The sequence below is a fragment of the Heptranchias perlo genome, chromosome 18 (assembly GCF_035084215.1).
Source record: "Heptranchias perlo isolate sHepPer1 chromosome 18, sHepPer1.hap1, whole genome shotgun sequence".
Taxonomy (NCBI): Eukaryota; Metazoa; Chordata; class Chondrichthyes; order Hexanchiformes; family Hexanchidae; genus Heptranchias; species Heptranchias perlo.
This window is the reverse complement of record NC_090342.1, coordinates 17016109-17030836: the sequence shown is the minus strand read 5'-3', so window position 1 is coordinate 17030836 and position 14728 is coordinate 17016109. Positions and strand designations below refer to the sequence as shown.

The following is a 14728-nucleotide window of genomic DNA, read 5'->3' as shown; positions in this document are numbered from 1 at the left end:
GGTGATACTTAAAAATTGTTATAGGGTTAACAGCCAACGTGTTTTTATGCGCTAACTCCGAAAACAACATATATTGTTATTTGAACTAATGTCTTAGATTAATCCTCCATTGAATCACCGCTATATTTTTTATGAATCGGGAGTTAACTGAGGTTTATTTTATGATTTACGTTGATCGACGTTCAAAGGGGAGACGTTAATAGATTAGATAATGAAACATTAGCACCTTTTAAAAAAAATTACGTGTACATCTGTAGAGAAAGTCGATCATTGACATTTTAGGAAATCCTGTGAAATCACTGCTTCAATGAATAGACCGTAATCTGAAAGGTTATCAACAGATCTGTGCCTGAAACTGCAGGCAATCGCTTGGAAAATGCCGATGTAAACGTGCGTAACGAGCACAATCCAACAAGTTGTCGGGGTGTTAGTTTTGCTTTGGCAACAGCCCGGATACCACCAGGACTTAAACGTCTTTGCGCAGTCAATACTAAACGAATATTAAAAAATGTCTGGTCGTCTATATCCAGCCGTGTTGTCATCCTCAGCGACCTTCAAAAGCAGTTTGTAAATAACACAGGGAAGAGATGTAAAAAAAACCTACAAAGCAGCATTACGTGGTCGTTGGGAGCAGGGTGTTGCCTGTTGCCTTTTCATGGAAGAAAAACACGGTCACGCACTTTATGAAAATAAGACGATCACTTTTCTCTCTCTCTCTCTCTCAGAGGTCGATTGCACCCCCGAGGAGGGAGAAAAGGTGACTGATCAATATTAAGCAGAACTGTCATTCCGTTTGACTTCACCTGCCCGCCTCACTGCCTGGATGCGGCGAATGGGAACGGCGCAAAGGGGCAAAACATCTATATTGCCATCGACTTGGTGGTGGTTTGCGATGAAAAAACATTAATAGGCGCAAACAAAACCCAAAAAAAAAAATCACAGCTTCGGGTTCTCCCTTTCCGAGTCATGTCTGAGCCGGAGAGATGGGCAAGATCGACGACAACGAGAGGATAGTTCTCAACATAGGGGGGACTAGGCACGAAACTTACAGGAACACGTTGAAAACCCTGCCCGGAACCCGGCTAGCTCTGCTCGCCGAGTCCGATGGGCAAAGCATCCCCGACTGTGGTCCCAAAGTTAACCAATATTTTTTCGACCGTCACCCGGGAGTCTTCGCTTATGTTCTCAATTACTACCGGACGGGCAAGCTGCACTGCCCGGCCGATGTGTGCGGGCCACTTTTCGAAGAGGAGCTGGCCTTTTGGGGCATCGATGAGACCGACGTGGAGCCGTGCTGCTGGATGACTTACAGGCAACACCGGGACGCCGAGGAAGCGCTGGACATCTTCGAGACGCCTGATCTGCTGAGCAGGGAGCCTCAGGACGGAGAGGACGAGGCGGACCTTAGTAAGAGATTGGGCATCGAGGACTGCAGCCCGGGCGGCACGGGCAACACCAGTCGCTGGAAGAGATGGCAGCCAAGAATGTGGGCACTCTTTGAAGATCCATACTCTTCCAGAGCTGCTAGGGTAAGAAAACAAAAAAAAAAACACACAGGGTTAAATAAAGGATTCAAGTTTGGAGAAAACCCACGCTTTGCCTACCATTATTCTCATCAATTAACGTAATTATTATTTTTGTTCTCAGTGCTTTAACAGAAGAGATTAACAACACTGAGCTAAAGGAAGTGTAATTTAACAGGGCCGTGATTTACCCCGGATTATCTTTTTCTTGAATGGAAAGTGTTACAGGTTGTACGGCTATTCATGTGTTCAGTAAATATATGCACAGCATAACACCAGCTTTGAGAGTTTACACTTGCTGATGTTATTGCACCCCCCGCCCCACCTCCATCACACAATTTTCGGCTACAGTTTGATGGCATTCTGAATTTGTTTCATGATGTAGATAATTTGAGCCAGCTGTATTTGGAGAACTTTACCATATACAATATGTGCGTTGACTGTTAAAAACCAGTATGTACTGATTTAATACGCACAGTCATTTTATGTTTTGATAGTGATATAATTACTTTAGAAGCTTATTTTAAAAGGCTTGTGCAAATAGTTTGCAAAGAAACAATAAATTGTAGGTGCTCTATTGAATTGGCTTCCCTATATTATTTTCTAAGTTTTAATCTAAAAAAATCAATTGACAGAATAATCTGAATTATATTGCTTGACTTTTTAAAAAGTGCAACAAGCGTGCATAGTCAGTCTAAACTTGTTTTTTCTAGCGGCGGATAAAATGATCACAAGATCCACATGAGATTCAACAGAAGGCAAGTGACGATTACAGATAAATCTGCTCAACGAACATTAAGTAGCTCCTCTTGTAAATGCCCCTTAACTCCGTTAATAAATTACTGCCATCAAAAATGCTTATATTATTAGGATAAAAATGGAGTAGCATAGATAGCCTGTTGCAATAGGATGTGCAAAAGATGATGCCAGCTGCTATCTTATTAACTACCTAATTCACGTTATTTTCATGGTTACACTAAGTTCCTGTGGTTGTTACACAGTGGTTGGAAAGAAAATCCTTTCCCCCCTGAAGGTTCGCAAAATACGTATATTATGTAATTAAGAAATATCCATAAATAATGGCACACACCCCAACATCTCAAAAGTCGAGTTTACTAACTCTGAAGTAATATGAAATAATAGGAAACTCTAGACCCCTCTAAAAAAAAAGTTACATTAAAATTTGAGATAACTAATGAAATGAAACGAAGTGCCCAGGTGATTGCAAAGTAAGAAGGCGTCTGTCCTCTTGAGATGTTATCAGGACTTTTTTCATTCAGTTCTCGTCGCTTCACGTTCAGTGACAGTTACAGCTTCTGAGAAGGTCGTTTCCACTTGGCATGTATCGAATTATATGATTGGTTTGGAAAGGGTTTTTTTTCAGTTGTAAAGACAATCATAGAAGAATACTAATTCATCTCTGGCAGTCATCAATACTGAGAAAAAGCAAAATCGTGGGGTTTTTTTTGTATTGTGGGGATTAAAAGTGGCCCCTGAGAATATGATTGGAATGTTCCTTTTCTGGGAATTTGTACAGTGAAATTAACAAGACACAACGTTAACCAGCCTGATGGGGGGGGGGGGGGGGGGGCGAGTGAAAACAGTGATAATGCATGTATGCACGAAATATGAAAGAATGGGTGTATATGGAGAAGATTCTGCCAGGTTACTGGGAAATAAAAATATATTTGCGGTCAGTTTTACTCATTTAATGTCTAGATGAATTCAGTTCAGTTCTTACAGTAAATAAATGACTAGTAGTTATATAATAATTTCAACAAAATTAGTAACGATTGGGTGAATAACCACTTCAGTCAAATAGAGTGGTTGAAAACCAGGTTTCCATTCATCATCTGCAGATTTGTGTTTTTTTTTAATTTGATGCATTATGAAGGAACCTGTTTTCTGTATTAAAATTAATTTTGGTCGATGGAAGTGAGGTTGCTGTGATTGACTTGGACCCTGTGCACGAGCAGTCACGCGCTGCCCCCCTCTCCCCCTCTCCCTCTCTCTCTCTCTCGCACGCGCTTCGGTTGGCCGCACAGCTGCTGTTCTGGTTGCCATAGCGACCGGTATCTCCTTTTTGCACTGAAATCTGGTCTCTTGCCTTGCTTGTGAATCCCGGTGAGTCAAACGCTGCTGAGCGATATAACAAAAAAAAAAGGAGACCTTTCAGGATAAAATGTATATTTCAGCCCCATTTTAGGAAGTGTTTTTAAACTGTGAAAATCAAATGACTCCTTTATTGCTGCGAATGTTATCTGGTTTATATTATGGTTTCATTGCTGCTTAAGGTAGCTCACCAATTAGCTTCATAACGTAAACTCCAATGTCATCTTGTCATGCCTTCCGACGTGGCAAATGTGATCAACTTGTTAGTGCCTCACAGCAGTATAACATGATGCAAACTGGCTGGTTAGAGTGAAGGATATGATCCCTCATCCTTTCCCCCCACCCTCCCCAACACACACACACACACACACATGTTTTACCCACTGCTTACTTTGACTAAACAGGTCCATCAAGTTTGCAGTGATTAAAACCAAAACTGAGATTCTTTTACTGTTTTGCAAATCAATTGGACTCTAATAAAAATTTGTTACACTTTAAACACAGTTAACTATTGTCTTGAGATCTTCAAGTGAATCAGGTAGATGGAATAACAAGGATTCGGTTTTAACTGTTCGTTTGGACTACTGCCAACATGCATAATCTCAATTTAAGTAAATGAAACATGAAGACAAAAGTTAACATGCCTTTAATGGGATTTATGTAAGGGCAGCAAAAATGGAAAAGAAATGCGATGGCGTTCAGTAAACTGGTCACTACATAAATATATATATTTCTGTTTTCTGTTCCTGTTTTGCACCATCTTCATTTATAATCACAAGTCTTCAGTCTATCACTGTAATTTGGGTTGTCATGTTAGCAGTTCATTTCATGGTTTAACCCAGAGCTCTTTCAAATTCTTGTGGGATTTGCCATATAAGAAGAAAATTGCTTTTGATATAAGCATGCAGTTCTTGAAAAGAGATTGTCCAACACTTTCTTAAGGATTGTGTCTTAATTTAAAAACTGCAGTTTTATTTCACTTACATGTATTTTATAAATGAATGCAAAGCAATTCAAATAGTGTATGGATTTTTTTTGTAAATGTACATTTAAAGAAATTTTGCTAGAGTGGTTGTAACTGGGCATTTGACAAAGCAAAGCATTGTCAGTAGAGTTGTAAATTACCCTAAATTTTAACTAGTCTCTAATAATCATGTCAGCTATGTGAAATAATTGTGTAATACGAACCAAAGTAAAGGAACACCAAAAAAAAGGTTGAATGAGTTTAATTTGGATGACATTGATGAGCATGATAGTATTCTCAAACAATTGCTGCTGAGTCCCAGAATTCAGCAATCCAAGAATCATCTGTAGAAAAGCAAATGCTAATTACTTTTTCACATCTATTCAACACCATAGAAAGGTAGGCCAGTTAAAGGCCATTTAAATAACTTGCAGCCTTACTGCTTCAAATTACTACTTAATAACCCTTTTCATAGTCTAATATTATTGTTTTTTAAAAAACAATATATATTATGCAGTGCTATCAGCTCTATGAGAACAGATGGTACTGTGAATAAAAACTGTCACAGTGATGCCATTAAAATCACTCTAATCCATACAGCTCCCATTTAAAATTAAAATAACATCTAGTTTTTGACATCTTAGTTATTTGTTTAGCATGCATACATGATGAGGTGCCAAGAAATATGATCTGGATCATACTTGAGACATTGACAATGACTCACTTGCTGCCTTATAAATTGTGAATTAACAAGTAAGCAAACTTATGGGATAAAAAATGTAGTCCTGTGCTTCCTCATCATATAGCCTCTATAAAAATGTTAACATAGTGTTCACTGTGGGGGAGGGGGCAGTTGGAAACTGGATGGTGTCGGGGATTGGCATATTGTCTTTTCATATCTGATATCTAGGCTTGAATCCAGCTTGGCTGATGGAATGAAAGTCTCCTCCATCTGTTGGCTGCAACGATCCTATATGAAATGAGTTTGGGCAGTTTGAACCCAATTCCTACTGGGTGTGGGCCCACAGTACAAAACAATCCCTAACACAGCACTGATTAGAAATCTCAGAGGGGTCAGATGGATGGCTGGTGTGCAAAATGGAATATGTCACACTGATAGGGGTATCTCTATTAAGTAGCTTCACTGAGGCAGAGCAGAAAAATACTTTATTTTGCATTAAGCTCATGCAATGGGTCAATTGGGAATGCTTGATGCTGGTATTGGGCATGTAAAAAAAGAGAAAGTGTTCCATTTTCCAGCACCAACATCACTCATCATAAGGAGCACTAAAATGAAAAATGAAAAAAAGAACAGAGCATAAACTTTTATTAGATTTGGCTTTGTTATGCAAAATATTTTTTTAATAAGCAGCTACCATTAAAATTTTAGTTAGAGCAGCTGAAATTTGTTTCAGTTCTAGTTTATTTTTAGTGATACTGTGATCAAAGTCAAAACAGTAAAAAAAAGAGAAAAGTAAAAAGGGGAAATATATCATTTGATCGTGCAAGTAATTGCATAACAGTTAAAGTTAGTATATATTTAATTAAAAGATAAAGGCTTATCATGAAATGAACTGAAATTCTCACCAATTCTTGATTCTTACGTTATTTTGTTTCATACCTACTTTATTGTTCTAAAATCCAGCTGTAGTTCATGCCATTGAGGTCAATGCAAACTTGAAATTGATACATTTTCTGATGTGCAGATGATTAAAATAATTGTAATTGCAGATCAAATATTTATATGGTGGCATAATATCTGTTGACAGTGTTATTTCCCACAGATCAACAGTAGGTTGTTACTTGATAAATTTACTGTGATCAATTAACAATTATTAGAACATCATATGCCAATTATGGGGTATTCTAGTGGCCAGTGCTCATAACGACACTTGCCACCAGTTAAAAAAAGAAATAAAATTACCCCCGGAAAGTAAATATTTCACACAAAAGTGATACATTAACGTGTTTTCAAGCCTGTAATGTCACTTAGAAGTTAATCTAATTAAAAACTACTGCAGCTTGAGAATTGGTGGGGCATTGAGTTACAGGGGCTGCTGGATTCAGGACAAACAGATGGATTGAAAGTCTCCTCTCTCTGCCAGCTGTAATGGTCCTGTATGAAGCAAATTTAGACAGTCTTAAACTAGATCTTTAATGGTCATGAGTTCACAGGACAAAACTACACTCCGAGTGGTGCTAAATTGTAAATGTCATTCATAGGGGACTTGATAGTCAGGGGGCTAGACAATCATTTTCACAACCACAGACGTGAGTCTCATATGGCGTGTTGCCTTGATAATTGTATCCATATGATTTATATCAGTTAGCGTTAATTGTATTCAGGTGGTGCATATCAATTGGGGACTCTCTTGTATCCATTTATATGAGAGCTTATCTAGGATGTGGAGTGGGTAATGTGGATCTCTGTGAATAAAGGCTTGGAAGCAACTGCAGACCAGGCTCTAGTCTTCTATCCTTCACCATCTGGCTATCCAATTTATTACAGCCTCCCTCATGCCAGGGTAAAAGATGTCACAGAATGGGATTAGAACTTTCTGTGGGGGAAAAGGGAATAGTCAGAAGTCATGGTCCATGTTGGAACCAATGACGTAGAAAAGAAAAGGGTTGGGGTCCTATGGACAGAGTTTCAGGAGCTAGAGAGGAAACTAAAGAGCAGGACCTCAAAGGTGGTAATCTCTGGATTACTCCCATTGCTACATGCTAGTGATTATAAGAAGATCAAGATAAAGCAGGTTAATGCGTGGCTGGAGAAATGGCGCAGAAGGGCAGGCTTCAGATTCCTGGACATTGGGCTTACTTCAGGGGCTGGAGGGACCTGTACAAGGTGGACAGGTTACACCTTAACAGGGCTGAGACCAATATCCTTGAAGGGAGGTTAACTAGTGCTGTGGGGGAGGGTTTAAACTAATTTGGAGGGGGAGGGCAATCAGGATGAAGCATCAAAGAGGAGAAACAAGGTGCATAGAGGACTGGGAGAGACAAATCGCATGAGAATAAAGTGTAGTCAGAAAGAGGAGCGATCAGATAGGGGAAAAATGCAAATCAGGTTTGGAGTGCAAGTGCATAAATGGTTGGTGAGCTGCAGGCACAAGTTGCCACATGGGGTTATGATATAGTGGCAATAACGGAGACCTGGCTCAAACAAGGGCTGAAATGGGAACTTAACATTCCTGGCTACAATGTATTCATATGAACATTCGAAAATGATGGGCAGAAAAAGACCAGCTGGTCCATCAAGCCTGCCCCACACTGGAGCATCATGACTAGACCCTTTCTAACCCCTTACAGGTATGTAATGTCCTGGGAGAGCCAGTAAGTGAAAAAAAAATCTGGAAAATCCCTCTCTGACCCCCCACCCCCAGGCGATCAAAACCGGTCTGGGAGATTACATTGACCATGCATACGTTAATGTAAATCCAGTTACCTTTTATATGATGCCATCTCTGCCCCAACCAAGAACTGGTCCACCTCCCTCTTGAAGGCTTATGGAGAGTCAGCACACACCGCACAAGTCGGCAACACATCCCAGAGGCTCACTATTCTCTGGGAAAAGAAGAACCACCTAATATCTAGCCTATTCCTACCTCTGTGTAAATTAAACGCATGTCCCCTGGTCCTCCCCAATCTGTCAAATTGAAATAATCTATCATTAAGCATGTAATCCAGCCCTTTCATTATTTTATATGTCTCTATCAGGTCTCCTCTAAGTCTACGCTGCTCTACAGTAAGTAGATCCTTCTCTTTAAGCCTATCTGAGTAACAAAGGGTCTTTAAGCTCGGGATCATTTGTGCAGCTCTCTTCTGAACCTTTTCCAAGGCCACTATGTCACCCACCATGTTAAGGGACCAAAACTGGGTGCAGTACTCCAGATGTGGTCTAACCAACGACCTGTATAATGACAGAATGGTGCACTTGATTTGTACTGAATGGTTCTATTAATACAAACCAATACCTTATTTACTTTGGAGAAATAGGGAAGGAAAAAAGGAGGGGATGGCAATATTGATAAAAGATACTATTACAGCTCTGGAAAGGGATGATATGTTAGAGGGTTCAAAGACAGAATCTATTTGGTCAGAATTACGGAGTATAAGAGGTGGTGTTACATTGTTGGGTGTATACTATAGACTACCAAATAGTGGGAAGCTCATCTTTTTAGATGTAAAAAAATCATCCTAATATAGACTGGGGCAGAGGGGGAGAAGCGTAAAGGGCAAAGAGGGGGAGGAATTCCTGAATTGTGTACAGGAGAACATTCTTGATCAGTATGTTTCTATCCCAAAGAGGAAGGAAGCAGTGCTGAATCTAGTTCTGGGAAATGAAGTAGGGCAAATAGAGCATGTTTCAGTGGGACAGCATCTGGGAAACAGTGATCACAATATTAGGTTTAGAGTAGTTATGGAAAGGAACAAGGAACAATCAAAGGTGAAGATATTCAACTGGCAGAAGGCTAATTTCGATGAGTTGAAAAAGGATCTGGCCCAGGTGGATTGGAAACAAAGATTCACTGGTAAAACAGTATTTGAGCAATGGGAGGCCTTCAAGGAGGAAATAGTTTGGGTACAGGCTAAACTCATTCCCATGAGGGGGTGAGGAAGAGCTTCCAAAGCTAGAGCTCCCTGGATGACTAAAGCAATTGATATTAAAATGAAACAGCAAAAGGAGGCTTATAGTAAATGTTAGGTTCATAATACAGTAGAGAATCAGTAGAGAATACAGAAAGTGCAGAGGAGAACAGAAAAAGGGAATAAGAGGAGCAAAGAGACTGTATGAATGGGTAACAAAAGGGAACACTAAAGTCTTTTATAAACATATAAATAGTAAAAGGATAATCAAAGGAAATGCAGGGCCGATTAGGGACCAAGAAGGAAATCCTTTTGTGGAGGCATGACAGGGTGCTGAAGGTAGTGCAGTTGATGTTGTGTATATGGACTTTCAAAAGATGTTTAATAACGTGCTGCACAATAGATTTGGTAGCAAAATTAAAGCCTATTGGATTAAAGGGACAGTGGCAGCATGGATATGAAATTCGCTAAGAGACAGAAAGCAGAGTAGTGGTGAACGGTTGTTTTTCAGACTGGAGGGAAGTATACAGTGCTGTTCCCCAGGGTCGGTATTAGGACCACTGCTCTTTTTAATAAATGTTAATGACCTGAACTTGTGTATAGGGGGCACAATTTCAAAGTTTGCAGAAAACATAAAACTTGGAAATGTAGTAAATAGTATGGATGATAGTAACAGATTTCAGGGGGACATAGACAGATTGGTGAAATGGGCAGACACATGGCAGATTAAATTTAATGCAGAGAAGTGTGAAGTGATGCATTTTGTGAGGAAGAATGAGGAAAGGCAATATAAACTAAATGGTACAATTTTAAAGGCAGTACAGGAACAGAGAGACCTGGTGTGCACATATACAAATCTTTGAAGGTGGCAGGATAAGTTGATAAAGCTGTTAAAAAAAAGCATATGGGATCCTTGGCTTTATAAATAGCGGCATAGAGTACAAAACCAAAGAAGTTATGCTAAACCATTATACATTACTGGTTAAGCCTCAGCCAGAGTATTGTGTCCAATTGTGGGCACCATACTTTAGGTATTATATTTTTTTATTTTTTTTTTATTCGTTCACGGGATGTGGGCGTCGCTGGCGAGGCCAGCATTTATTGCCCATCCCTAATTGCCCTCGAGAAGGTAGTGGTGAGCCGCCTTCTTGAACCGCTGCAGTCCGTGTGGTAACGGTTCTCCCACAGTGCTGTTAGGAAGGGAGTTCCAGGACTTTGACCCAGCGACAATGAAGGAACGGCGATATATTTCCAAGTCAGGATGGTGTGTGACTTGGAGGGGAACGTGCAGGTGGTGTTGTTCCCATGTGCCTGCTGCTCTTGTCCTTCTAGGTGGTAGAGGTCGCGGGTTTGGGAGGTGCTGTCGAAGAAGCCTTGGCGAGTTGCTGCAGTGCATCCTGTGGATGGTACACACTGCAGCCACAGTGCGCCGGTGGTGAAGGGAGTGAATGTTTAGGGTGGTGGATGGGGTGCCAATCAAGCGGGCTGCTTTTTCTTGGATTGTGTCGAGCTTCTTGAGTGTTGTTGGAGCTGCACTCATCCAGGCAAGTGGAGAGTATTCCATCACACTCCTGACTTGTGCGTTGTAGATGGTGGAAAGGCTTTGGGGAGTCAGGAGGTGAGTCACTCGCTGCAGAATACCCAGCCTCTGACCTGCTCTCGTAGCCACAGTATTTATATGGCTGGTCCAGTTAAGTTTCTGGTCAATGGTGACCCCCCAGGATGTTGATGGTGGGGGATTCGGCGATGGTAATGCCGTTGAATGTCAAGGGGAGGTGGTTAGATTCTCTCTTGTTGGAGATGGTCATTGCCTGGCACTTATCTGGCGCGAATGTTACTTGCCACTTATGAGCCCAAGCCTGGATGTTGTCCAGGTCTTGCTGCATGCGGGCTCGGACCGCTTCATTATTTGAGGGGTTGCGAATGGAACTGAACACTGTGCAGTCATCAGCGAACATCCCCATTTCTGACCTTATGATGGAGGGAAGGTCATTGATGAAGCAGCTGAAGATGGTTGGGCCTCGGACACTGCCCTGAGGAACTCCTGCAGCAATGCCCTGGGGCTGAGGTGATTGGCCTCCAACAACCACTACCATCTTCCTTTGTGCTAGGTATGACTCCAGCCACTGGAGAGTTTTCCCCCTGATTCCCATTGACTTTAATTTTACTAGGGCTCCTTGGTGCCACACTCGGTCAAATGCTGCCTTGATGTCAAGGGCAGTCACTCTCACCTCACCTCTGGAATTCAGCTCTTTTGTCCATGTTTGGACCAAGGCTGTAATGAGGTCTGGAGCCGAGTGGTCCTGGCGGAACCCAAACTGAGCATCGGTGAGCAGGTTATTGGTGAGTAAGTGCCGCTTGATAGCACTGTCGACGACACCTTCCATCACTTTGCTGATGATTGAGGCCTTAGAGAGGGGGCAGAGGAGATTTACCAGAATTATACCAGGGTTGAGGTACTTCAGTTATGTGGAGAGACTAGAAAACCTGTGATTGTTCTACTTAGAGCAGAGAAGGTCAAGGGAAGATTTAATAGAGGTGTTCAAAATTATTAGGAGTTTGGATAGAGTAAATAAGGAGAACCTGTTTCCACTGGCAGAAGGTTCGGTAACCAGAGGACACAGATTTAAGATAATTGGCAAAAGAACCAGAGGGGAGATGAGGAGACATTTTATTATACAGTGAGTTGTTGTGATCTGGAATGCATTGCCTGAAAGGGTGGTGGAAGCAGATTCAATATTAATTTTCAAAAGGGAATTGGATATTTATTTGAAAAGGAAAAATTTGCAGAACTATGGGGAATGAACATGGAATGGGACTTATTGGATAGTTCTTTCAAAGAGCTGGCACAGGCACAATGGGCCGAATGGCCACCTTCTGTGCAGTATGATTCAATGAAAGTGGCCACAAGAATGGCTGATTGGGAGATGGATATTTTATACTAGTGCAATAAGACATGGGCTGTTGACATTCATTGATGTTAAGGTACATATTTGGGGCAGAGCAGAGGGAATTTATTCAGTATTTAACTCATGCTAAACCTCATCTGATAGGGTTTGATGTTGACACTGGATGGAGAAAGGAATAGGTATTTCATTCCACAATGTTGGCATCCCTCATCTCGAGGAAGATAGAAGTTTACCAAAAATATATATTGTTAAAAATCTTCTACTGGATTGCTCTTGCATAGAGCCGGCACAGACTCGATGGGCCTTTCTATGATTCTATGATTCAATGATTCAATGTGATTACTGGCTTACAGTCATTGTGACAGAAACAGGGATCAATCCTGTTTCAAATCATTACAAATTCTATATTATGTTGGTTTATATGTAGCTCGGCCTAGTACTGCAACTAATTCTGTCTAGCGTTAGCTATTAATATTAAGGGGGAAGGGGGTGGCTGTCAATCACCTACAATTGCATTCAATTGCCTCTGTAGTTGCCCCGGGGGGGGGGAATTTTAACACCCAAGAACAGGTGTGTTGGAGTCGGGAGGGAGGTGAAAATGGTAGTTTTTGAGTCAAAACCGCAACCCGGCACCAACGCACCCACTTTCGGGTTTAACATGGGTGCGTTTGGATGCATGCGAGGAACATACTCGCAGAGGTCATGTCCCTAATTAATGCTGGTGGGCAGGTATTTAGTTGGGCAATTAACATTGTTAAGAGCCGTTAAGTATTGTTTCTTTAATTGAATTTAACTACGCTTTAAATTTAACGCCTCCAGCATGGCTTTACTGGGGCTCGTGAATCTCGCCAGGGAAAGGGCAGGCAATTAAATTGGCCACAGCGAGTTACCCCCTCTGATCCCTCTGCCTGCCCATGAGTTACAATTTTAACATGCTCTTTAGAGCAGGTGAGCAGGACACCCGCCATATGGCAGCGGAGTCCTTCTTTAAATATGTCGACAGGGCTCCAATGACGTCATTGGGGCCCAACTGCGATTTTAACTCGAGGCCTGTGAAGGGAAGACATCATGGCACTAGTTGAGATTCAATTGGAAATCTCACGCAAGAGAGGTGACAGGGTAGCAACTGCAGGAAATTGAATAATTGTTACTGTTGATATCCATTTATGATATGATGCTCAGTAATTGGACGTAGGCAGAAGTGGGATGTAATCCAGCCTTCTGTTTGTATTATCTCAGTCTTAGAAGAACATCTCAACTGTAGCAGTGTGGCATTTCTGTGTTGCTTACTTAAATGCTCATGGCCTTTCTGACAAAATCTTCAAAGAGAAAATTTCATTTTATTTTTCTAGTTGTCAGCGTGGAAAGGTTAGGTTTTTAATAGCCTGTCTCTCTGAACAATATATCTTTTTAGCAAGCCTTGAAATATATATTTTTTATATATTCATTCTCAGGATGTGGGCGTCACTGGCAAGGCCGGCATTTATTATCCATTCTTAGTTGCCCTTGAGACGGTGGTGGTGGGCCTTCTTCATGAACCACTACAATCCGTGTGATGAAGGTGCTCACACAATGCTGTTAGGTAGTGAATCCCAGGATTTTGACACAGTGACAAAAAAGGAATGATGATATATGTCTAAATCAGAATGGTGTACAACTTGGAGGGAATGGTGGTCCCAAGCACCTGGTGCCCTTGTCCTGCTAGATGGTGGAGGTCACGAGTTTGGGAGGTGCTGCTGGAGAAGCCTTGGTGACTTACTCCCATGCACCCTGTAGATGATGCACACTGCAGCCATAGTATGCCGAAGGTGGAAGGAGTGGATATTTAAGCCAGTGGATGGAGTGCCGATCAAGCCAGCTGTTTTGTCCTGGATAGTGTCGAGCTTCTTGAGTGTTGTTTGAGCTACAACCATCCAGGGAAGTGAAGACTATTCCATAACACTCCTGAATTGTACCTTGCAGGTGATAGTGAGGCTATGGGGAGTCAGGAGGCGAGCCATTCGCTGCACAATACCCAGCCTCTGACCTGCTTAGTAGCCACGGTATTTATGTGGCTGTTTCAGTTGAATTTCTGATCTATGGTAAGCCCTAGGAAGTTGATGGTGGGGGACTCGGTGATGGTAATGCCATTGAATGTCAAGAGGAGGTGGTTAGGCTCTCTCTTGTTGGAGATGGTCAATGTCTGACACTTGTGTGGCGTAAAAGTTACTTGCCACAAATCAGCCCAAGCCTGGATATTGTCCAGGTCTTGCTGCATGCTAATGGACTGATTCATTATCTGAGAAATTGTGAATCAAGCTGAACACTGTTGAATCATTAGCGAACTGTGCTACTTCTGATCTTATGATGGAGGGATGGCCATTGATGAAGCAGCTGAAGATAGTTGGGCCTAGGGTACTGTCCTGAGGAACTCCTGCAGCGATGTCCTGAGGCTGAGATGAATGGCCTCCAATAACCCCCAACCAGCTTCCTTTGTGCCAGGTATGACTCCAGCCACTGTAGGATTTTCCCCTTGATCCCTTCTGACTTCAGTTTTACTAGGGCTTCTTGGTGCAACACTCAGTCAAATGCTGTCCTGAATTTACCTCACCTCTGGAATTCAGCTCTTGTGTTCACGTTTGGACTAAGGC

The 14728-nt window shown here is 41.7% G+C and overlaps 1 protein-coding gene across 6 annotated transcripts in view; it reads left to right on the top strand.

Annotated features, from left to right (window-relative positions):
* The first annotated feature begins 447 nt into the window (after positions 1-447).
* LOC137334627 (voltage-gated potassium channel KCNC2-like) overlaps positions 448-14728 on the top strand; it is a 123388-nt gene continuing 109107 nt past the window's right edge. For all 6 annotated transcript variants that reach the window (XR_010966190.1, XM_067999451.1, XM_067999450.1 and 3 more), the window contains exon 1: positions 448-1529. Coding sequence is in view for 5 of the 6 variants with exons in the window: in XM_067999451.1 (XP_067855552.1) it covers positions 984-1529 (546 nt within the window). In the remaining variant the exon portion in view is untranslated. The remainder of the gene's footprint in view (positions 1530-14728) is intronic.